Genomic DNA, 24572 nt, shown 5'->3' on the forward strand with positions numbered 1-24572 from the left:
TAATTCTCTCTCAGCTCTCTGTCCCCCAGCTCGGTGAAGCTGCGGACGTCAAGAGAAACCCAGCGAGGTTCTAACAGATCCACTGTAAAAAAGTTGGCACCCTTTGAGGCTTATCTCGTCCCACAACAATAACCGTCATATGTCCTGCTTGCGTTTCCTTTCTTGCAGAATCTGCGCTCGCTACTTTCCTGTCGAGAATGCTATGTCACGCTGATAACGCGCATGTCGTTCGTGACCTGGAAATACCGGGTTCGCAGTGTTAAAGAAAGGAAATGTGCGCAAGATAGATGACGATTATTGCAGTGGGACAAGCTAAAGGCCCGTTTATAGTCCGGCGTTATCGGCACGCGGGCGAGCGTCGTTCGCGGTCAGTCACGCTGCGTCGGTTGCGCTGCGCCAGCCGAGATGCCATCCCCTCTATACTTCAACGCGCGCGCCGTAGGCTGCTATCTTCAGAGCATGCGCAGAAGGTTCCCCAAGTCGCGCGCCGTCCGCAAAAGCCGTCTGTGGTGTTGTGTTGGCGCCTTTTTCTTCGCGCGCAATGCATTGTGGTGCGAGAGTTCCGCCGACTTCGACGCGCGAATGGCTCCGGAGCCAAATCGGCGCCGGGCCCGTCGGGGCGCGTTGGACACCGCCGGTTACGTTAGCTGCGCCGGTGCGCCGGACTATAGAGGTGTCGTTTTCGCCGACGTGACGTAGCGTGAGCGCGCGCGCGCGCGCGCGTCCGTTACGTCGGACTATAAACGGCCCTTAAGCCCCAAAGGTAGCGAACTTTTTAAAGAGTTCAGGCGTATAACTTCTATCTTCACAGTCAGCTAGCAGAGCGTGAGCTTTCACTTTTATTCCAATAGCAATTATATGGTCAGTACAGACGAATTTTCACCGTCACCGTGATGTTCCATATGCAGCAGTTTTTTATAGCCTCGTAGCGCGAGTGTCAGCCCCACCGCTACTCTCGACACCAGGGTCGCCTTCTGGGGAGTACTGAGGAGGACAACGAGGCGTTATCACATAGAAAGTGAGCGAAACAGAGACAGTTAATTGGATGCAAGGAATGGAAACTAAAAGGACTATGGAGAACAAGAATGAGAAGAAAGAAATTAGAAGGGAAAATCTGCACGATAACACAAAGGGCAGTGCCTTACTATTTGAGGCTCGAGCCGGTTGCCTAAGGACGAAAACATACCGGAGCAAATATTCGGAAATAGATGAGAAATGTGTACGCTGCAGCAAAAATGCGGAGACCACTCAGCACCTCCTAATGGAATGCGAAGGGATTACCCAGTGAGAACCGTAGGTAACGTACACGTTCCAGAGCGCTTGGGTTTAAAGTGTACAGAAGCGTTATGCGGTCACCAGTCGAGATAAGGAAGAGACGTTTAGAGTATTGGTGGGAAAAAAGCACGGAAGAGATCGATACGATCGAATCTCTTACAGTCATGACTAGCGGTTCAAGATAGATTTTGAAGGCAAAAACAAAAAGAGGATTAAGGAGGTGTATACTAAAATGCTAGGGAAAAAACATGTATGGCACACCTGATTAAATCAAGCAGGCTAGGTGACTATATTTCACTGCCCCGTTTCAAGAAGGATGCCATTAAATCCTCTCCTCTCTCTGCGGGAGCCGGGAGAAAGTGACTGCACTAATTGAGTGTTCTGCCTATGGCATATATTACGGATAATTGCGCACTGCGCATTCGTATCCTATATCTCGTCTGAATAACTTAATGTACACTAGTGTTTTAAAAGATGGAGGAGGAGATATCGTATGAGACAGCAAAGGGCGTGGTTGGTCTCATCAGTGATATTAGATGTGTTATTTTGTGTGCATACATGAGTGGTTGAGCGAGATCAGTATGTAAGTACATTAAGCAAAGTACATTAAGCAAATAGCTCATCAACTTCGAGTGAGAACTCTTCCCGGAGACATGTAGCGTATGTCCACGCTAGTGCGAGTGATGATCACGTCACCACGGCTATCGCTTGTCCGGAAATATTGACAGAAATAGCAACCTGCTCGTATGCTTGCTCCCCTGCCTGGCAGTCGACACAAGCGGAGCTCTTGGCCATTCGAGAGGCAACATCCATTCTCTGTCTGCTCCTCTTGCCGTGTAGTAGGCATACTGACACCTTCACCGATTCCACAGCTGCCCTCCGTTGTCTGCGGCGTGTTCTGAATTCCGACGTTTTGGCACAGGAGATTCAGGACACAGTTGAGAAATTACCCGTTACAGTACGTGTACAATGGATACGCCGCAATTCACATCCCACACAAGCCTTAGTGGATGCAGCAAGTCATAACAAAACTTCTCGTCCACTTCAATTGGCCCCCACCTCTCCGGAGAGAACATCTTCGGCGCGCTACGCGAGCACTTTTCCCACCGTGTGGCGCCGACCTCCCTGGCGGCCTAGCGTGCTGGGAAGATGTCTTGCTACGAAGGTTACGCCTCCGTGTCGCCCTCACCCCTGCGGTAACCTGGTCGTGGTCGGCACAGCACCGTGCCTCCATCAGCGATTCCTGGCCCTTCTGTCCCGTTACTGTCTGCGAGGTGGAAATTGGGCACCTTCTCTGGACTTGCCCCTCTCTACATGCCCTCCGCCAGAAACACCTGCTTCGATGTGGACCACCACCAGGTCAGCCGCCAGATGTAGACAGTTGCATCTTGGGGCCCCACCACCGGACATTGCTGGACTTCCTCCGAGAATCCGGCGTGTATCTACACGCTCAAATATTTCTTTATGCCAGAAGGCGAGCTGCCGCAATAAAAAAAAAAACTGTGAATGGCGGCACTAACTCTTTATTAGGCAAACCTGTGCTCAAGAAAACAGGCTACACAGAAAGCACGAGGATAGCGGCGAACACAGTAGGCGATCGGCGAAGATCTGGTCGGCGGGTCAAACGCGTCGGCTTTTATACTAGTCATCGAACGCTCCAGAGTAATCTCTGATGCCCGCGTGTCTTCCAGAAAGTACTACACAATTCGTGTTGCGCATGCAATCAGATTAAACAAGGTTCGGTGACAACACACAGCGGATAGAACTATCGATAACGTTCGAGAAACTTCCGATACATGCAGGCGCATCCTGCGCTGAGTGAGAATATTTGTTAGATGGTGAAAATCGGTCACCCGAGAAAGATAAACAAGGGCAGGTGTCAATATTTTGAGATAATGCTGTATTTGACTGTGATGAAGCGTTACAAGCTTTGAAAGATCAATTAGCCTGTGTACTAAAACTTCACAGTTCTGCGTTAACTAGCGATATCATCGCTTACAAGTAAAAAACATTACTATTAAAACTTAGCACTTCCGGACTTCAGAGATCAGTTTACGTGTGCATAGCGACCTGACTTACCGACCATTGCTTTCTTTCCTTCTTATTTTTTTTATTTTTAAGAGGACGCTTCAGTTCGGAAGCTCTTATTTATAAATACATGGGAGTGGATAAATCGTTTTACTCGGCAACCACTGCACCAGTTTCGATTAGGATTGTTGTAATTAAAAAAAAAAGAAATTTGAGTTGGTTAACATTAGTTGGCAACCAAGGCACACGGACTGCGCGGGGTTGTGTTACTCCGCTAGCCAATAACAGAAGCAAACGAAGTCGTCGTCATGCAACGTTTTCAAAATGGCGCCACATTTGATTCCTTTGGGGCGTCTGCTGTTCTTGAAGAGTCTTTTCAAGGGCGGAAGCGAAGAGGTGTGCAACAGACATGGACAAAGTGCATGGAGTCTGATCATTTCACTCTTCAAAGTCCTCGGTACGGTTCATTTCACTGCTGAGCCCGTTTTACTCGTGAAAATTCACTACCAACTGAAGTGAAACTTTACAGTAAATAGTTGCAGCGAAGCAAGCGTTTTATTTCAGTTCAACGAACAATTACGCTATCGTCGTTCCCCTATAACAGACGTGTGAAAACGTTTAAAATTACGCGCTTTTAACTTTATTTTTGTGGTTACCGCCTTATTCAGGTAATAGGAAAAGTTTGAAGTACGAACTATTTGCAGCCTCGCGGAGGAACAGTGGCTGGCGGTTATGAGGGCGTGGGCAGGGCTTCACTGCAGACTTAAGTTGTATCCAACTATAGCACATAACGCAACTCGTAAGCCTCGTGAGCCATAGCGATGTTCTTGTGGGATGCGCCGACTGAAAAGTAATTGCTTCAAAAAATCGATTACGCATTTAGCCCCAGTTTGCATCCTATATGCTTGAACCGTTTCGTGCCGAACCAGTAACAATTATTATTTTTTCTGGTTTAGGTTCGGTCCGGATTCAGTTCCGGCCAGAATTCCGGTTCGGGCGCGGTTTTCGGTTCGACACACTGACCTTAAAATGGCCAGACCTCACCAGGTCTATCAATCTTGAGCTGACAAGCGCAGAGCATACAGTACGATCTAACGATCTTGTTTGCAAAGTATTACACCGCTACGCGCCACGGAAAGGTCTGAAATTTCAATCCGAACGCAGTTTTCTCTTTCCCTCGCGGCGACCGCGCTCCAAGCCGGACGGTGACGTACTACTCGTGTACCTGCGCCTACATACTCGTGTCCACAGTGTGACGTCAATCATCGAGACACGGGACTTCGATAATTATTCAAGGCAACATCGGTTTTTTGTGTGATCTGTCGCTTGAATTGACGAATTGAAGTTTAGAGAATAAATAAAACACATAAACGGAATGTCTGGGTGTGTGTTTCTTTTTTTTTTTTTCTTTGCACCGAAGCAAGAGAAATTCCGCTTCGTCTGCTTGTTGCCACGGTCGTGCAGTCACGCGCGCAGGTACCGTAACTATGCCATTTTCTACCGTGTTCCAGCGCGCGATCATGCTCTGCGATCCGCTTGTTCTGCCTCAGCATTCGTATAACACTGAATTATACCGCTAGTCATCTTTCCTCGTCCACAGCGCGCAAAATCGTGCGCTGCGCGAAACGAGAGAATCACAACAGCTCCCATGCGACGCCGTCAACAAAAATGCGCAACGCCAAAAAAAAAAAAGAGAGAGAGAAAGGCGAGGAGTAACCAAATGAAGGCGGAGCCCGTGACGTATGCGTCACGCCATCCTCGAGGTCCGGTATGGGAGAACGCAGGGTAGGAATTTCGCTTGCGGGAGCTAGACGGGGCGAGTGGAGAGACTGTCTGGCTTTGCAGTGGAGCTCGCCTTCTGAAATCATGGATTCGTGGCGCGGAAATATTTCTATCTCGGCTATTAATGAGCCGATTTGAAAATTTTTTGCGGCAGAACGCTCCCTAGAGAATACCTAACACCTTCCAGCGTATAACCAAAATTTCCTATGGGGCCTGGTGAGGAGCCCACATTAGGCTATAAGCCTGTAAAGGATGCACTGCCGTAGAAAGAGACATAATGAGGCAAAGCCCCCATACGGCACACTTTTGAGAAATTGAGCGCGTTCGCTTGGAATAAGCAAGGCTCCCACGACGCAATGGTGTCTGGTAAGCGGCTTCGCCGGTGCCCACCAGAGGCAGGACTATCCAACTTTCGGCAATCGTGCTCCAAATGCGGTCACGCGTGCTGCTCCTTCGACCACATGCTCTGGCTGTGCCCGTACAACGCGGGCTTCGACTTTCAAAACAAGTCCAAGTGGGACGCCTTGCTGAAGAGCTCGGATTTCCCAAGCCAACTACAGGCCGTCCAGAGGGCCCGCGACGTCGCGGAGAGTCACCATCTCCCTGTCCCGTCGTGGGCGGAGCCACCAACTTGATCGGGGAGCCTTCGGTTCCCCCCAATCAAGTTCCTCAGGACACTCTAATAAAGTTCTTGTCGCTGTCACTGTCACCAGAGACACGAATTAGTCACTGAGTAGGTAAAATAATGGTACGAGCGTAATTAGCGCCAACAGAGTAGAAAATTAGCCACATTGCACCATAGACTGCCTTATCTCCTGATTCAGCCCACCTGGCCTCTTGGTCAAATAAAGAAAGAGTCAACCAAACGTTGACGCTAAGGAAGAGAAGGTCAACGTTATTGCGTGTGAAATCCAATACGAAAACCATAAGAAATTTGTGAATAATGAACATGTACAAGAGTCAGAAATAGACGGAAATGAAATCGATATTTATTCATTAAATCATTTAAACACCACGTACGCCGATCTTGTCTTCTTCAGCGGCGACACTTGGTTGACCCTTCTTTTCATTTAGCTAAAAGAAGAGTATTCTTGCACGTTTTGGGGCTATTTTGGGCCACGGTTGCTTCGTCTTTCAAAAGCGGATTATTCTAGTTTAACCTCGTAGTGGATGCGAATTTTCGAAGAAAGTGAATGTCACTTGAAAGTAGTTGTTTGCCCCGCGGTATTTTCAAGATATAAGCTGCCCGCTCTTTTGAGAATTCAATAAACGCTTCCTTGCGTAAGAGATCGTCAATTTTCATGGGCTTTGGAACGTCCGATGTTCTCAAAAAAGGCTAATGACCCCCGTAAAATACTTGACTGCAGTGCTCCTTTACAAAAGCGCCCCTGGAAGCTCAGAAACTTTGCGAACTAAAGCTGTACTTTGCACATATGAAAAATAAGTCGTAGTGATTGCGGCACTTCAGCGATTTGGACGGATGAAGGTGCGTTTCTCTGGTATAAAATTCTAAACACGCGCTATGGATACTGCATTCATATAAGAAGAGGCTGTTGAACCCTGGAAGTTTGCCGCAGTATAAACATACTTGACACATAGTAGGAGATGAACCTAGAGGTTAATTGGGTGAAGAGACCTTGGTGTTTAAAAAAGAGACTTGCTCTGTAGTCAATTTTTAAATGTCATTTCCCATTGAGTGACGCCACTCCACCACGCTCGCCGCTGACAGATGTTGTTAGTGGTTGATGTCCCCAATTACTGGTCATATGCACGTATCCAAGTGCTCATCGCACTTAATGCTCAAGGCATCGCTTGCGACGCTCATTATGGACTTTTGCTACGAAGGACGCGCCGTGTACGTTCCGCCACATCAAGCACAAGTTTCTAGCAATAACAAATAATCTGCGCCAGTCAACTGACTTGCCAAATATATATAATTTATTTTATTGGAAACCTCCAATTCTGCAATCCAGCGGTGACAGTCGTTTAAGCAGTGTCAGCAAGGGCGTCTTCGTCGTCGAACTCGCCCTCGTCGTCGGCCGTGGCCTCCTGGTACTGCTGGTACTCGGACACGAGATCGTTCATGTTCGATTCGGCCTCAGTGAACTCCATCTCGTCCATGCCTTCTCCGGTGTACCAGTGAAGGAAGGCCTTGCGACGGAACATGGCTGCGTTGACAAACACCAGAAGCATTAACTGCGGAACGAGAATACTACGAAATTGCTAGGTGCGCACGAAAAACACGAGCACCCTTTAATTAAGAGCACTTCAATTCGAACGGTTGGGAGAAGAAAGTTGACTGACCAGTGAACTGTTCAGAGATCCGCTTGAAGAGCTCCTGGATGGCGGTGCTGTTGCCGATGAACGTTGCTGACATCTTGAGACCGCGGGGCGGAATGTCACAGACGGCAGTCTTGACGTTGTTGGGGATCCACTCGACGAAGTAGCTCGAGTTCTTGTTCTGCACGTTGAGCATCTGCTCGTCGACCTCCTTCATGCTCATGCGACCACGGAAAATGGTGGCGACTGTGAGGTAGCGGCCGTGGCGCGGATCGCACGCAGCCATCATGTTCTTTGCGTCAAACATCTGCTGAGTGAGCTCCGGCACAGTCAACGCTCTGTACTGCTGGCTGCCTCGCGACGTCAGTGGAGCGAAGCCAGGCATGAAGAAGTGGAGGCGGGGGAAAGGCACCATGTTGACAGCCAGTTTGCGCAGATCAGCGTTCAGCTGGCCGGGAAACCTGCAAAAGTTTTCGGTTCAGGACTGGAGGGTGCGTGTGCGCGTTGCGAAACTGAGAAGAACATTTTTCAAGACGTTTCAGCGAAAAATCAACTATTATTGTGCGAATACTTATGCGCAGCATGGTAACGATGTTCCCACGGCATGAGTGACGCTTGTTTCAACAAATAATCATCTGGTCGCATTTTTTCAAACGACACACTTCGCCCTTGCATGGATTATAGGTAAAGTGGGGTAAAATTCACCACAATATAATCAAGTTGGTGCTAGTTTCTTGTTTTTATTGAAAATGGTGAGGAAAAAGAAAACGCAATAAGAACCTTCTTTGGGCCGGTGCACTTTTGACCAGAAAAAATTAGGGCACCGCAGCTGGTAGAATTATTAAATAAAATTATTCCCGGGGTAAGATGAGTCGTATAGGGAGGGCCGAAAGGAGCCAACCTCTGCAGAAATAACAAAGGTCACTATTTACAAGCCAAACACTCGTAGTATACTGCGCAGACCCCCACGCAGGATTGGTGCACTAAATCCACACAGAGCCCGGTATTGTCTCCTTCTATAATTTCTTGCAAACTAAGCATCGTCAGTACCCATTGGCGCGAGTGTCATCCAGGGTAAAAGACTTTCACGGGCTCAGGCACTGAGTGTACACTTTCTCCCTTGCTTTCTTGAGCCTTCCTCTTCAATTTTCTTGCCTCACGATGTCTTACTAACAAGCCCAAATCACTGCTTTACAGCATTTCAATTTTCTGCTTTCTTAAAGAAGGGGAGGGACTTTGTGGCTGCTGGGCAGACCAGCCAGACTTTGACAAAACCAACCTCGCTTTGTACGCCAGGTCAAACAAGGACCTCTCTATGCTCAAAATGCGGTCTACGAGCTCTCTTTCGTTTGTGTCCGAAATCACGCGTCGTTTAGTACCAAGCGTTTTCCTATAAAGCGTTTGGAATCTGCACACATCAAGTTTGCGCACACGCATCGCAGACCATCCCTTGGCACACCGAAAGCTTTCGCCACCACACGGATGCAGTGAGTTCGCTCTCGAATGACTTGCAGTGCTTCTTGCGTGTCATTTTCAACCCGCGAAGCCCTGGATGTCTTCCGCTTGTAAGTGTCAAACATCCTAGACAAGACGATAATAAATCTATAGCGTAACAAGTTAGAATGAGATCCATAAAAATAATTTTAGGTCTCTTGGGAAACTTTATGGTGCGTTTTGCCCCTCTCGCTCAGAATCCTAGTCAGAGAATTCCATCACTGTTAAACTTAAACACATCGCGCTTATATTTTGCCTGAGCGTAGTTAACGAAGGGAAGAAATAAAACAACATCTTAACATGCCGCGTCAGAGTATCAAGGCTGCGGTGTGCACACTCCAAAAAACGACTAAGCTTATTTTTGCCTTTTTAAAGCGGGCTGTTAACTCGCAAGCTCTCAGTTCGTTTTTTTTTTTTTTCTCCGGCGTCCTTAGGCCACTCACATCAGTTTTGAACTAAGCAAGGTGGACAAGTAGCGACATATTTAGGTTAAATATCAAACCACTAAGATTTTCCAGCTTGAAGATATTGCGCGACAAACTCAAAATGACACTCCGCATTTCCTTCTCACTCGGTATGACAGGATTTTGTAACCTCCACTACTCTCTGAATGCACCAGGTTGTCTCACCTGTCTCGCACGTACTGATGTGACTGGGGTCAACCACGAACCCTGCGAAAAGCAAACAGCTTCAAATTACCTAAGACACGTGGTGACTCCGGACATTGTGACAGAAACCAGATGGTTGAGATCTCCGTAGGTGGGAGTGGTGAGTTTGAGTGTTCGGAAGCAGATGTCATACAGGGCCTCGTTATCGATGCAGTAGGTCTCGTCGGTGTTCTCCACCAGCTGGTGCACAGACAGGGTGGCATTGTACGGCTCGACGACGGTGTCGGATACCTGCATTGTATGCAGTTGTGATTGCTTATCTTTCGGCGCAATAATAAAATAACTCATAAAATCCTTACCATATCCAGTTTATCGCAAGTTTTTGCTTGTTTACGTGCTTCATTTCACCCTCTTTTTATTAGGGTTCTATCGTACGCGCGCGTACGCTTGTAGACTTCTTTGCAATTGCTTTCACCGTTTATGTGCAATGTATATGCCGCCATTCAACTGTGAGCACGTTGCTGGTTACGTGGCAGTGCTACGGAGGTACGTACATGTGCTCTAAGATATTGCGAAAGGATGTGCACATGCACATAAAGCTTTTATCAGCATGGACACTTTGAAGGAAATTTGATTCGTACCTGCTTGAAGTTTGCTACTCGCGGTTTTCCTTAGAAATGTATTGCTGTCTTGTTCAGGTGTACGGGACGCCGGAAGGCAACTGAAGTAGCATGTATTTGCAGCCATGGACGCTCGCACGGTCCTACGCACCTTTGGGGAAGGCATGACGCTGAATGTGTTCATGATGCGGTCCGGGTATTCCTCCCGGATCTTGGAGATGAGCAGTGTGCCCATGCCGGAACCCGTGCCACCGCCCAGCGAGTGTGCCAGCTGGAATCCCTGCAGGCAGTCGCAGCTTTCGGCCTCTTTGCGTACCACGTCCAGGACGGAGTCCACAAGCTCGGCACCCTCTGTGTAGTGGCCCTTGGCCCAATTGTTGCCCGCACCGCTCTGACCTGCGAGCATCGGGTCGTAAGTTCCAGACCGTTTGCAGACTTGGCACAGAAGACGTCCATACCGAGCTGTACCCTAAATAAGTGCCCATCAAGTGTGCGAGCAGAGCTTCTGCGCCAGTGGTCACTGGCCTAACGGCGCATATCGACCGTTTCTCAAATCTCAAGTCTTACCAAACACTTGGTGATCGGGAGTTCCAAGAACGATAGTGCTGTCGTATATCGTGAATTAAGTGCAGTGCGTCCGGAAAATTTTGTAATGTCTATCAGAATATCTTTAAGGACGCAATATGACATAATTCGCCAACGGTGAATTCCTTGTGGATCTCCAGAAGAGTACATCTGATAAGACGTACACGTAGAGGGGAGAAGGTGAAAATTTGCTGCCAGGAAGGCGTAGAAATCGTGCATGAGTCAGCTTGCTCCTTCTATACTCATGCACTTGTGGAAGTGGGAAGTGGCGAAGGAGGAACAACAAAACAGATAAGGACAGATCAAAGGGATGCGTCTGCTACACAGCTCAAAGGCAGTTTCCACGCCAACGTCGGACGAAGAGTTTAGAAAAGTCTCCACTGCTTCTCTCTCAATGTTAGGGTGACGCCACTGACCAAATACAAAACTGCGACGTGCCAGCAGACGGTGACGGGCGATACGTGTCCTTCTCATTTCCGACATACATCCGAGAATTTGCTGAATACTATCTGTCCCAACTGGTCAGCAGACTGCTGGTCTTTGTTTTTCACTCTGCACTGTAGTGGGAATCAAAGGTTAGGCAACATGCCTCAGCCATATAGACCGAGTCCTTTCTTTCGGTTGACCAAGTCGCTATCTTTTTTTGAGTTGCCTGTTTGAGAAAATTCTGGAACAAGAGAAGTCAAGACAAGAACCATAAAGACCGACTTGACTCATGGTACTTCTAGTTGAGAGAGACTAGCACGCCGCATTGCTCCCACTATGGCGCACCTGTGCACGTGCGCTCTACCGATACGCCCAACCGAAGGCGGTAGGGTTTTAATAATTCCTACCGTCGTTTGCCAATGTGATACAAAACCACCAACATGCAGAGATTGAAAAGAACTATTTACCAAATATAAAGTTATCGGGCCTGAACAGTTGTCCGAAGGGTCCTGATCTGACGGAGTCCATGGTTCCTGGCTCCAAGTCCAGTAGGATGGCACGGGGCACATACTTGCCGCCTGAAACAAAGAAAAAGAAAACAATATTTCACTCAACCACCCATCCACTACAACTGCAGACCTTATTTACGCATGGTCTTGGAACCTCGCCGATATCTCTGTGTATGAGATGCATGCACAGAAAATGTCCACCATCGAAGCAAGTCGGTCATATTTGTCCGGAAAAATATGCGTGCAGTGGAGAGCGCGCACGCTTTAGTAGAAAGTGTATACATTGTCACTAGTCATGGGTCTTGAGTTTCATGTTAATTAAGCACAACGTTAATGAGCTTTTCTAACTGTTTGCGGCTTTAGCTGTGGCACTGTCTATCCAGTGGACATATGGTAGCACTTGCTAGCACACGATGTGCCTGAACACGCCGATATATAGTTAGGTTTTCTGAACCAAAAATAACACCTGTGTGTTACAGCGTGCGCTGTCTGATTTTTTCAAAAAGTAATACAGTATTGTAAGAAGGCTGCCAAAACCGCACCATGACAACGCAGCGCAAATGATGGAATCGACGCTAGAAAAGTCCTTATATATTTCTGCAACGGGGGAAGCGAGCGTATTATCACCAATAGTTTTTAGAGAACTAAGCAAACATGTAGAGCTAGAAAGCAAGCGAACGCACACACTTTGACATTTTTAGGGGAGGAAAGGTTCAAAAAATGCGATTTCATATTCCTTGAAATTCTATCACATGACAGCATTGATGCGGCAAGAAAAGAAGAAAGAATAAAAAAAGAGGGGGGGGGGCAGCGGGGACGCGGGTGATAGGTCCATTTGCTCCTGCACTAGGCGTTCCTAATCTCGTCTTTGATAAGCATATACCTAGCTACACTGCTGAAATCGGCACCACTTCTCTCTCTCTCTCTCTCTCTCACACACACATTTTCACTGTTTCTGCTACTTTTTGTGTATACTCACTTCATACTGAAAAACACCAACCACGTTGCCCAAACGTGAACTATAGACATCAACAAGTTTTCCATAAGCACTATAAACAATGCTCGAGCAGCGCTATCTACACCTAAGGTATGTCAGGAACGTTACACATAGAGAGTCCGTAACGATGACGACATAAGCATATCGTACTGGACAAAAGTACAACCTCGCTATTTCAGAAATAATCGCTTCAAATTATTATATGTTTCAAACTATCCGCGTCAAACGCATATAGTCGAGCATTCTATAAACTGCTCGACACGCAAAACAAAATGTTACTATCCTCGAGCTGTACACGCGACTTCCTATTTTCGTCATTTTCCCCCCTCTTGATTTTAATTGTTCGGAATCAATGTAGTTCGACGCTATTGCTTGCCTGTGTGAAGAAAGGCGACGTTTCTTTCTTTTCTTTTTCGGTGGATAAGTATATCGGACTCTTGGTTCAGACTTTATTATCGAAAACAAAAAACAGGAAGAAGTATAAGAAGCTCTCGAAGTAGCAAACTTAACCTCTCCTACGGGCACGAGCGCGAGGCAACACCGCGCCGCTGTACGAGTGGTACAGTTATGAGCCGCATAGCTGTAAACAATGGGAGCTAACGCGCTTGGTTCTGCCTTTCGACCCAGTGACACACTTCTACGAGCCGAGAGGAGAGGAGTGGCGGCGTCCACTGGCCGCGCTGGCCGGCAGCAGCAGCTGCGTCACGCGCGTTCCAAAACGCGCCTCCTCGACTGCATGCGCGCAGAAAACAAAGATAAGCGCGGCTACCGCGCTGGCTGCACGTTGGACGGCGCCGGACAGCGCGAGGCAAACCTGTTTCCTCTTTAAGCCCCTGGCCCGCGCAGAGAAGTGACCGGATCGGCCCACATCGGAAAGAGGCGACACGCGGGGCCAGGGCACGCCACCGAGCCAGCACGGGAGGACAGGCGGCGTCCTTTTATGGCGACGACAGCCCGCACTACTGGGTCGAACGCCTCCGCTCGCGGTCCACGCACGCGCAGACTCCCACACGCGCCCTCGTACCAATGGGGCGGGGAACGAGCCAGACGGCGTGCGGTCACCTCTCCGTGGAAGGACGCACCAACGGAGAGCCGACAACGCTGCAGGCAGCCCGCGACAGATGCGCGTCGCTTCTTCCCGTACGACACGAAGCAACTCAAAATTAGAGACGCGTTAACGTCTGGTTAGAACATGCAGAAGCGCCCAGCTCTCTGTGGCCGCATGGACGCATACACACAACTGATATTTACACTGCTAGAGAACGAAGCGCTCAGAAGGGTTCAGCACGTACAGATCCGCAATCGTCAAACTCTTTTCGATGCTGTGTGCGCCACACTAGGGTCCGCAGCGCGCCTTGAAACGTCACCATGCAACACGTTCTTTACGCACGACCTCAGAACGAGGGAGAATCCGTGCTACGGATTCAATCAGGTAGTGGCAGGAGCAAACCATTATTTTTTCAAAACAATGCATCTGCCGAAAGTGCGCGAGGGCGTCTGCAGGGGGCACTCGCTGCAGTGGCTTTCGACCCAGCGGTCGATTTAGGCACCACTGGCCTCCTTGAAGCCCTTGGGTTCAGAGGGAGCAGTGGTAAAGCAAACATGTCCGCAATAGACATTAGTAAGAGGCGACTGGAAGATTGGTGGAAGAAAAGTAGGGAAACGACAAAAGACGGAGACGTACAAAAGCACAGTTCGCAATAGGGGATCAGAAAATTTGGGCGTGGTAGTCCATAGTGTTTTTTTGTTTTGTTTTTTTTCATTGTTTAACCTAGGTAGAATATTAGGCAGTATAGTAGCAAGAGCTTGGTGGCGCAACCCACCGCCCCGTTCCAAAGGGGACGCTCATAACATCCATCCATCCATTGTGGTTGTAGCGTTCTGCTGCGTGACATATATATGCAGGTAGTGGGTTCGATTCCTGGCGTCGATGGACACATTACGGTGGGGGCGGACATTAGAAGAAAAAAAAAAGAAACACTGTTGTGTGTTTTAAATGTTTCAGATGCAAGTACTTAAGAACCCCTTTCGATAAAGGCGGATCTACAAAAAAAAAGAGAATAAAACGTCTTTGTACTTAGATTTACTTTAACCTCGTCAATAGATAAATATAATTCAATCATTCAATCTGAAAATTACAATGCGAACAAACTTTTGGAAGAGCGGAGGGGGCGCCTATGTATCTTTATATCCCCGCCACATCAATGCGCTGCTGTACCTTCGTTTATGGCACTGCCGTCGCTGTGCGCACGTACTAATGGGACGGCGCCTGAAAGTACGGCACTGAACCCGCTCCCCGTGACCGTCGACAGAAGAAGACACCATCGGTGAGACAGCGGATGGCGCAAGGTTCAAGCGAAGAACAGCTTTAATGAAAGCTTGGTCGAGAGAGGCTGCGCAAATGGGCATCGGCGCCACATAGACATCGAGTTCACGGACGACAAAGCTCGGAAGTGGCGCGCACGTTCTCAAGCCCCTTTACTTCCTTACGGTCTCGCAAACTGACACTGAAAGCCACAAAAGAAAAAAGAAAACGCGTCAATGAACCTGATCTTCTTTGGAACGGTTGTAAGAAAGAAATGAAGAGGAGAGAAAATACCGGTCCGTGAACTCTGAAATTTTCCGGTGCTGGTTTGACGGCTGGGCACTCGCCAGCGTAATGGACGAACGAGACTGCGTGAACTTGGCCCACTCGGCGGCAAGCACAAAGGAGGGCGGCCGGTGCGGAACAGGATGCGCACGTCATTACGCCTGGTCGTTACACCCGCGGCCCGGGTTACGTGCTGACTCGGCTGCTTCGGCCAGTTGCTTTTACTGTTGCTGTTGTGGGAGGCGGGAGCCTTCGTGTCGCATGGACTTCGCGGAGGATAAGAAAGGAAGAAAATGTCGCTTCAGACAGCACGCGCCTTTGTGGCCTATTTGTTGTCTTTTTTAAGGGGTCCTTAGCAGTGCGTTCACCGCAAGTGTAAGCACCGTATGGGCGGCTTGCACGGAAAGACCGCCTAATGGTAAACGGAGTCGAGCCAATTTGGGCAATTAGGAAGAACAACTGTGCATATCAATTACGCCTACGCGCAACGTGGTTACTCTCTTGCAACCTGCATGAAAGCTGAAAAAGTTTTTTTTTTTTTGGGGGGGGGGGACAAGCGATTGTATGTAACACCGTCTCTCTGTCTTGTTTTTCTTTTTTTTTTGCATCCAAGGGCCTCCAGACCGTGGCCTGGATTTTTTCTCGGGGGGAGGGGGGGGCACGCGTTTGACCTGGGAGGGAGGGAGGGAGGGGCAGGCGAGCGTATCCGCACGTCGTTTCATGCAAGGTATCCTAGTATGTAAAGATTGTGCAGGGGAGCACGTGCCCAATGTGCAGCACCCCCCCTCTACCACCGGCTAACCCCCTGCCCCCGAACGCTAAACACGAACTTCTACGCCTTCCCCATCTTTGCAGAACGGAAGAGACCGAAACGAAAAAGAAGGTAAGGGCGCGAATGTGGCACCTCTACCCTCTAGCGTCGCCGCTGTCGACAATCAAGCCTCTTTCGCGGTAACGTATTGGAAAGAGTACTGCATCACTTATAGCCCCGAAGGAACTGAGACAGGAGTTGCTATTGGATGTCGAACACGGCAGGGAAAGCAGCTCGAGCGGCGGCACGGAGCAGCTCATGTAAAGCGACAGGGCGAGCGAGAGACTATGAAGAGGTGGGGTGAGATGGCTAGCAATAGTTTACCGTGCGAACCACTGGTTTTAACTTGCATTTTTTTACGTACGAAATGGATTTAGCGTGAGCTGTACGGATTATTTTCACCAATTCTAACTTTTGAAATCTTGCCCCGTAGTATTGGTCTTGCCTCGGGAAAACAATCTTGCCAGCGGGAGTTTCTCGAATATTTACTTTGCCTTCCCTAGAACAAACAGCAGTGCCGCCACATCTTCGTGATGTCACAGTGTCCAGCTTGTCTAAAGTCGTCGTATCACGTGACTGCAAGGGTGCGAGCTTGTAACGGTTCGGAAAGCGAACCGTTACAAGTTTGCCGCCTGCAGCTCGCTGCTGCCATGGTACGCCGCGCCGTCGAATACGACATGCAGCGCGACGGTAAGATGGCTGTGGCACTGCGCCAACTGGTGGAACCTGTTGTAACAACACTGCAGCTATGAGGGACTTGTTGGTAGCAATTTATTGGTACGACTAGTCGTATACGCGATGTCTTCTGATTTAGCCTTTTTTCTATTGAACAGGAATCGCACGTGGTGTCATGACGTTCGATATATATATATATATATATATATATATATATATATATATATATATATATATATATATATATATATATATATATATATATATATATATAGAGAGAGAGAGAGAGAGAGAGAGAGAGAGAGAATGTGCAGAAACCATCGACGATTATTGTCTCTGTAAGTGAATAGTACGAACGAACGAGAGAGCGAGCAGTTTTCGTACCGAATCCGACCATCGACCGACCACCGGCCAACCACAAGAAGAAAGCCCGAATGAGCCAAAGAAAGCGAGCGGAAATTTCATCGTGTTATCGAAGCGCTGTCCGAATGCGCCTGATACACGTAAGTCGACAGAAATTAGTTTAAATGGATATGCAAGACGATGTTACTATTACATATATGACGCATACGGCACATCAGTTGCCGAAAAGTATTCCGCCTTGTTGAGTGCGTTGCTTGAGAACGCGTGCTGAGCAAACGCACAGATGTAGGGGTATATGGCGCAGTCTCGCCACCCCGCCGCCACATAAGAGAGAGAGAGAGAGAGAGAGAGAGATCCGTTGTGTCTGGATGCGCACTGTATATACGAGACATCCACATCAAGCCAATCTCCAGCGGCTCCTTCTGTCGTCTTCTTTTGAGGAGTAGGAGGAGCCTTAATCATTTTTTTTTTTACTTTCCAAATGCTCTCCATCCACGCCAGCTGCGCTAACCGTACACATCCCGAGCCATCACACCAGCTGACTGATTCTCTTCTGAACCCACTTTTCGTTCCCTTGGTATACGTTCTGCTGCTCTAACGCGACCACCGGTTGTCTGTTCTACGTAGCACATGTCCTGCGCGAGTTCACGTGATCTTAATTTCTGCCTACTCGCCTCTGTTTCTCTATTTCGCGTTCCCACGTGACTTCCACACATGAGCCTCGCACGGGATTCAACGGCAGCTAAAGGGTGCCCCCCTGTCGTGCGCGGTCATTCTCCCAAGCACGTGTGCCACTCTGCCGCGCAGGCGCAGCACGAAAGTCGGCTCATTTGCAGTGGAGCGTCGGAGAAGCCGCTCGGGCACACTGCGCGCGCTTCGGACGGCCGAACGGCCGGGGCGAGCTACGAGGCGTGGCGAGACGCCGGGCGGTCACTGACCCGAGGCCTCGTTGTAGTAGACATTGATCCTCTCCAGCTGCAGGTCCGAGTCTCCATGGTAGCTCCCCGTGGGGTCGATGCCGTGCTCGTCCGAGATCACCTCCCAGAACTGCGGAAAGAGAAATTGAGATTCAGCATGTAGCTTGCATCCATGCGCGAGGCTCTGCAGCCCGCAGAAACGAAGTTACGTAGCGAGGCTGCGCACTCGAGCGAGAAGGCGTCTGCCTGGACTCGGAGCGGACGATGGAGCGATACGTGGGAGCCTAATGGCGTCAACCGCTTCTCCCGCGCACGAATTCGCGTAGCTCTTTCACAAACCCGGGTTCTTTGAACCATCTCGTTGCCAAAATAGTAGACCACTAACTTCTGCTGAGTAGCGACAAATTTTCCGGTAACGGTTGTCATTAAAGTGCCACTGAAGGGCCACAGGCCTTCAGGAATACGCCGAGAAAAAAAAAATATGTGACACCTAGAACACGGGTTCAAGTCCAGATGCAGATACTTCAGGCCTTCCGCATTCCACGGTGTCATCACTTCAAGATCCATGAGTATTGTTGCGCACCCCCTCCCCCCCCCCCCCCAAAAAAAAAAATTCAGTCGAGAAAGGTGTACGTCGCAACACAGATTGCCGGGTAGCTGCTCGTAACAGCGCAAGAAAAATGCAGTGGCAAAAGAAGCCGCTGGTGCACGACAGCACTGGTGGTCGCCTCGAAACATCGCCAGGTTATTTGTGTAATTTCTGTTGAAATGAAAGGAAGGCCGCCCACCCTCTCGCCCCCTTAGAGCCGCCCATGAGCATCACAGCTCTGTGGCATTCAATACCCCTTTCCAGTTGCGTTAAGGCCATTGCAGGGGTCAGGTATATTAGCCTTTCAGCGATCCTTCATACATTAATTGTGAATGAGAATTATAGGTAGCCTCCACAATAGTAGTTACGGTTGCTGCAAGAAATCTAGTGCAACACCGGTGACGCACATTCATCTCATTCTGCGTCTACCTCAGCTGTATTTCCCGTAAATTAAAAAAATAAAGACAGAAACAAGAACAGATTAAGGCAAGCTGCTTTGGAGCATAGGCGTCCCAATAAAGAAGGCGCCACTGATCAGTCATTATCAGTGTTGTCGTCAAGCGCGCGGAGGACGTGTCGAAGGGTATATATATACACGCTTGTCGCTCGATATGGCGACGTATACGAAGAGGCCGGGAGTTCACGTACAATGCAAGGTAACCCTGTATAGAACCGCTCGTGGGTGTGGCGCATCCGTCACATAGAAACTGGTACGGGAAGATTCTATCTAGACAGCGACGCCTTTGTCCGCCAGGGTAAAAAGAATGACCGCTTGAACAATCACTGCTGCGACAGTATGGCAGCGGACCTGAGAAGATGGAAAGGTGGCTTTATTTGAATTTATTTATGTATTGATAACTTTTCCATGTGTTCCGTTTAGTCAATGTTCGTTTCCCTCGCGCTCTGTATAGACGGTGACAATGCAATGGCGAATACAGCGCTATTAAACTCGCAGATAATCTGTATATAGATGCGCCAATCAATTACGTTCCCTCATTTCTGTGACGTCATGGAGGATGCGAAGTTCTTTTAATATCGGCGTCTCTCGAGAACTACGTTTTGGAGCACGGTGTACAGTGCTGTGATCTCTCCATACATATCTTTGTTTTTTTTCCTCCTCTCCTTGGCCGCGGAAATGTGCAGGTGCCCAAACGAAATGCGAGACAATTACGATGCCAGCAGTTTTTCTTTTCTTCCACACTATCTCCCCCCCTCCCCCTTGTTTTAATTTTTTTTTTGTTCCCTGGAACAATGAAATCGCCAAGCTTATCTTATATCCTTTGTTTCAAAAATGCAAAGCGCGCGAGTGTAAAAGCCGCGATATGCGCCGCGGTGTTTGCATAGCGGATGATGTACTCATATACTGGTGCTAATGGCACTGTTGATGACGTTAGCGTGAAATGTTGCCCAGGAGAATTTCTTTGACTGTGAACGACACCACGACAATTACGCTCACACCATCGTCTGGAAATAAAGCTTTCAGTTACGCAATCGGGCCAATGTCGTATTTTCCCTAAAGAGGCGGAGACACCCAATTTATTGTGCCAAATAGGGACAACATGAACCTCTTGGTGAAAACTAGAGCGCCCCTCGCTTAATTATAAGGCGTGCTACTAGATTACCGAGCTTCACTACCGACTATAGCTTCAGCTCCGGTAGGCTGCCAAATAAAGAAGATTTTAAGAAAGCAAAGGAAATAAGTGTGTGCTCTTTAATCGGCCAGGCGCTTAAGGGCATACGCATCGCGGGTAATGAGGCGTACGAGAAGACGAAGGGAATCATTAGGACAACAGTGGAATGTGTATTTCAAATCAGCGGCGTGTTTGCGTTGCCAGGCAACGAAATGCATCCGCGCGGCGCTTGCGAGATTGCGTACGTGCCCGAGGGGCTCCAGTATACCCCGGCATATAGACAAGCGGAATGGGAGCAGACAGCCACTGCGGGATTGCTTTCGAGCCAGCACCCATCGATTATTAGACTGTGGCTGATGACACAGGAGCAAGTATACTTATCAAGTGAAGTGGCACCGACCGTATTACAATTTTAAGCTATAGAGTGCACTTCAACGTTCAAGCTGTCAGTAGTCGTAGGTCCTCCTCGGAAGGTCCAAGGTTCATTGACTAAATGCAGGCATATGGGAGGCGGTGATGATCTTGAAGAGGAGATTATGTATCTCGGATATAGCTAAATGGAATGGAGGCGGGGGGAAGGGGGGCATGTTAGCCGAAGAGCGCATTGCAAGTTGTCTTCACTTTGTACGTTCCTGTAAACTCGCCCTGCCAACACTTCGCCTCTAAACGTATCCTCACCTCTTCTAAGAAGTCGGCTCCTGCGTGTCTGCATTCAGCCAGGCTACGTACGAGGTATCTTGATCCTTCTGACAGGAACCTACAACTTTACTCCGGCTGCGAGCCTCAGTGAAGCGTCACGGCACAGCCATGTTCTGATAATAGGTGTTCGTCCGCATAAGTAAAACTAACCTTGATGCTGATGTGATCGCTCGGCCCGTAGTAAGCTATGGCTACATGCATAACAATGCTCACCGCGACATTTAGTACACGTTATTCATGTATTAATTACTTGAAGATCTGCACCTATGCTAAATTTTGATTTCGAAGCAACTGTTACTGCATTAATGGGTTTCTTTTCGTTCACTCAAAAGAAGCCCACGTTCCGATCACAGTGCGCCGAGTTTCGGCCAACGAAAAATGATCTGGCGCGGCAGATAACGTAACTAAGAGAGCCCAAAATTTTTCTCCCTGACACATTTAATGATCCGCTCAGTAGGTGGCTCCCACATGGCGCGGAAGGGCTTCGTTATAGGCGTTTTTCGGCTTCGTTTACACCAACGCGCCATGCAGAGCGGATTTCCCTTCGCTTGCTCCTTGTACGTGGGTTCAGGGAAGCCGTAGGCGGAAGCGTCTCCACGTGCGGCCCCAGCAAGGCTTCACACCCCTCTCAACGTGGCCCGCCACAAGCGCCAGTGCATTATTACGCTGAACCGCAATAACCAACGTTCTGCGTGCGTTCAACCCGAGTAACCTACTCCTAATTTGACCTCGCGGAACAGTTCCTCTGCTTTCTTTTCTACGATGTTGCATCTTCTCTCCTTATGAACTCATTTTTTGCGACGCAGTGGTAGTAAGCCGTATAGCTCCCGTACCGAGTTAATCTTTTTGTGCCGCTTAGACAATGAAAAAAAAAAGTGATTAATTACTCTTTTCGTATTCGGAGTAGTCAGATCCAACTATTCATTCCTTCTCTGCCGAATAGGGCGGCAGCGAACAACAGTTCCCCCCGCGGCTCCGAACAGCGGTTCACTGTTGCGGCCGCGCATACATGCTGGCTGGCGGAAGGTCACCGGCGGAGCGTGGCGCCTCAGCAGCCTTTTGTTTGGCGAAGGCGGCCCACGATTCTTTTCCGGGGGAGCGATACCAAACAGCCGGGCCGTTGCTGCGGTGAGCAAGCGCCCTTCGGCCTCGACATTCTGCTACGGTCGCCGTATCACGCGCGAACCGCTGCGGTTGGCCTGCACGGCCCCGAATGGAACGACGCGTGGGCTGCCATAAACGCTGCCCTCGGCTGCCCCGAATCGAAACACCACCTCCTGCTCCCAAACCGAGGCTTTTTGTTGGGCCTTCTGCAACAAACTTGACGCCTGTTCATTTTCACTCTTTTTTTGTGTGTGTTTTATGCGCTTGTCGCAGAGAGACTTACGACTGGTGGGTTACCTCTATTCGTACTATCTCTGCCTCGGCTGCCGAAAGACAGGTGACATTGTATTTTATCGTAAAATAAAAACGATCTCGCGCTGACGCCTCCGCATTTCGTTGAAAGAGATAACTCGACCACCGCTGCACGTAACTGAATGTGCCCCTTCGGTGTATGTAATGTTACGTCGTACTGGCCCCGAGGCTGCTTCAACGAACGCAAACGGTGTCTGACACAAAAAAAAAGAAAGGAGAGAGAGAACAAACAAAAATAGCAAAAACGAAACAAATGCCGCGCACATATCGTCCGAGGCGCGCACAAAACTTGACTGGTTGGTTCCTGCCTACTTCGGCCAGTAGCACGAACACTTCCACGACCCACCCCGAGTTGCCATCGCATGCCTGACGAGAGGGAGGTGCTTTTCTACGTGTTTTCACTGGACGCGAAATTCCATACCTTGCTAGTCTTCACTCAATGCGCTTGAAAAAAAAAAGCATTTGACGGGAAATACACAATTCTAAACTCGACGGGACGTCTACATCAAATTCGCCTCCCCCCTCCCATCCACCCCAACACTTCACAACTGTTATATATATATATATATATATATATATATATATATATATATATATATATATATATATATATATATATATATATTTGACGGTTATTGTTAAATAAAACATCGCTCAGTGAGATCACGAGACCAAAATCGCACTGCCGTAAGTGTCAAATCGTCGTCATTAGCCGTTTGATATTGGCCGACGCGGTGACGTCACAGCGAGGGAGTGATCGTCACACGCGCGCCGGCGCGCGTTTCGGATCACTTCGGGGGCACTGCGAGTCTACGCGGAAACCAAGCCGCCGCGCGGTTACTTGGTTTGCACGGATTCCCGCAGCCGAAAGCGCTCGCAACCCCCGCAGGGTCGCTGGACCGGAAGGCGGGCGCCTCTTCTCTGACAGGTGGTCGGCACGGCACACGCGCGTCTGCGCCGCCGGAGTCGCGAAATTTCGCAGTGGACACCGACATTACAGCAATTTCCTCACCTTGGCGCCGATCTGGTTGCCGCACTGGCCGGCCTGGATGTGCACGATTTCTCGCATTTTGTTTCCTGTCTGTAATGCGGCTCGCCGAACGACCTGCTGTACGTGTTGTCGGCCGACTACGGTCACCCAACTGAATCCAGCAGCGCCTTCGAGTCGCGCTTTTATGCCCTCCTTTCCCGCGGGCGCGCTCAGCGGCGCCACCGTCGGCTTTCCCAAACATGGGCGTCCGCTGAGGCCGGCCCCGCAAACCGGTCCCTGGGGCCCACACACGCCGGCCGGGGTGTCTGCGCCGCTGCTCCCATAGCGAGACAGCGTGCGCCCTTGTTTTTGTTTTGCCAGTCTGCCTCGGCCCCCAGTCGCAGAATGACAAACCAGCAGCTGAGGGTGCTTTCCCCACAAACAAGCATACGCCTGCTCCCGATACTCGCCGCCACGCCGCTCCTTATGAGCAGCATCATAACAATCCCGCGGCACATGGCTAGCCAGACTGGCGTACGAATAAGGAGATCCTGACTCTGCGATATGAACTGCTCGAATTCATACGAGTCAGCGGTGGCCGCTCGCATATGGCATTAAATTATTTACAATGTTCTTTCTTTCTTCCTTGCTTCTTCTTTTCAGTAGACAGAGAAGAAGACGCGCTTTATGCACTTTTTTAATTGATAGCAAACGCTAACGTTAGTGCAGCACTCGACTGGGATAACTATATATATAAACGAGAAGAAAGGGGTTAACCGAGGGGCCCGATTTTTATTAGTCATCTCATAAGAAGCCAACAAACACTGACACCAACGACAACATAGATAAAATTACTTGTGCTTAATAAATGAAATAAACAAAAACCGAACCCACAAACCGCGAGATGTGAAGGTTGTCGGTTCGGTTCCCACCTGCGGCAAGTTGTTTTTTCATCCACTTTAATTTCCATTAATATATCGTTTCTTTATTTCATTTATTAAGCACAAGTAATTTCCCCTATGTTGTCCTTGGTGTCAGTGTTTGTTGGCTTCTTATGATATATATATATATATATATATATATATATATATATATATATATATATATATATATATATATATATATATATATATATATATATATATATATGTATAAGGTCTCGGGCATACTCCGCAAACACTATAACATTCTCACCCAAAGCGACAGGGTAAAGGCCCTTTTTCCTGAGGCACCTCGTGTCGTGTATCGGCGTTCGAAAAACATAGGCGACATACTAACTTTTTCAAAAAATCGCCACTTCTAACCCG

The 24572-nt window shown here is 48.8% G+C and overlaps 1 protein-coding gene across 1 annotated transcript; it reads right to left on the bottom strand.

Moving 5' to 3' along the window:
* Positions 1-7005: 7005 nt before the first annotated feature.
* On the bottom strand, positions 7006-23456 carry LOC139054142 (tubulin beta-4B chain-like). The gene is made up of 7 exons (XM_070530751.1): positions 23308-23456; positions 17982-18090; positions 11566-11676; positions 10239-10483; positions 9559-9758; positions 7390-7826; positions 7006-7253 (listed from the first exon to the last, which is right to left on the bottom strand). The coding sequence occupies exons 1-7, from the start codon at positions 23362-23364 to the stop codon at positions 7072-7074; spliced, it is 1341 nt and encodes a 446-aa protein (XP_070386852.1). The 5' UTR covers positions 23365-23456; the 3' UTR covers positions 7006-7071.
* Between the last annotated feature and the right edge of the window lie 1116 nt (positions 23457-24572).

Source organism: Dermacentor albipictus, chromosome 1, assembly GCF_038994185.2.
Source record: "Dermacentor albipictus isolate Rhodes 1998 colony chromosome 1, USDA_Dalb.pri_finalv2, whole genome shotgun sequence".
NCBI classification, from domain to species: Eukaryota; Metazoa; Arthropoda; class Arachnida; order Ixodida; family Ixodidae; genus Dermacentor; species Dermacentor albipictus.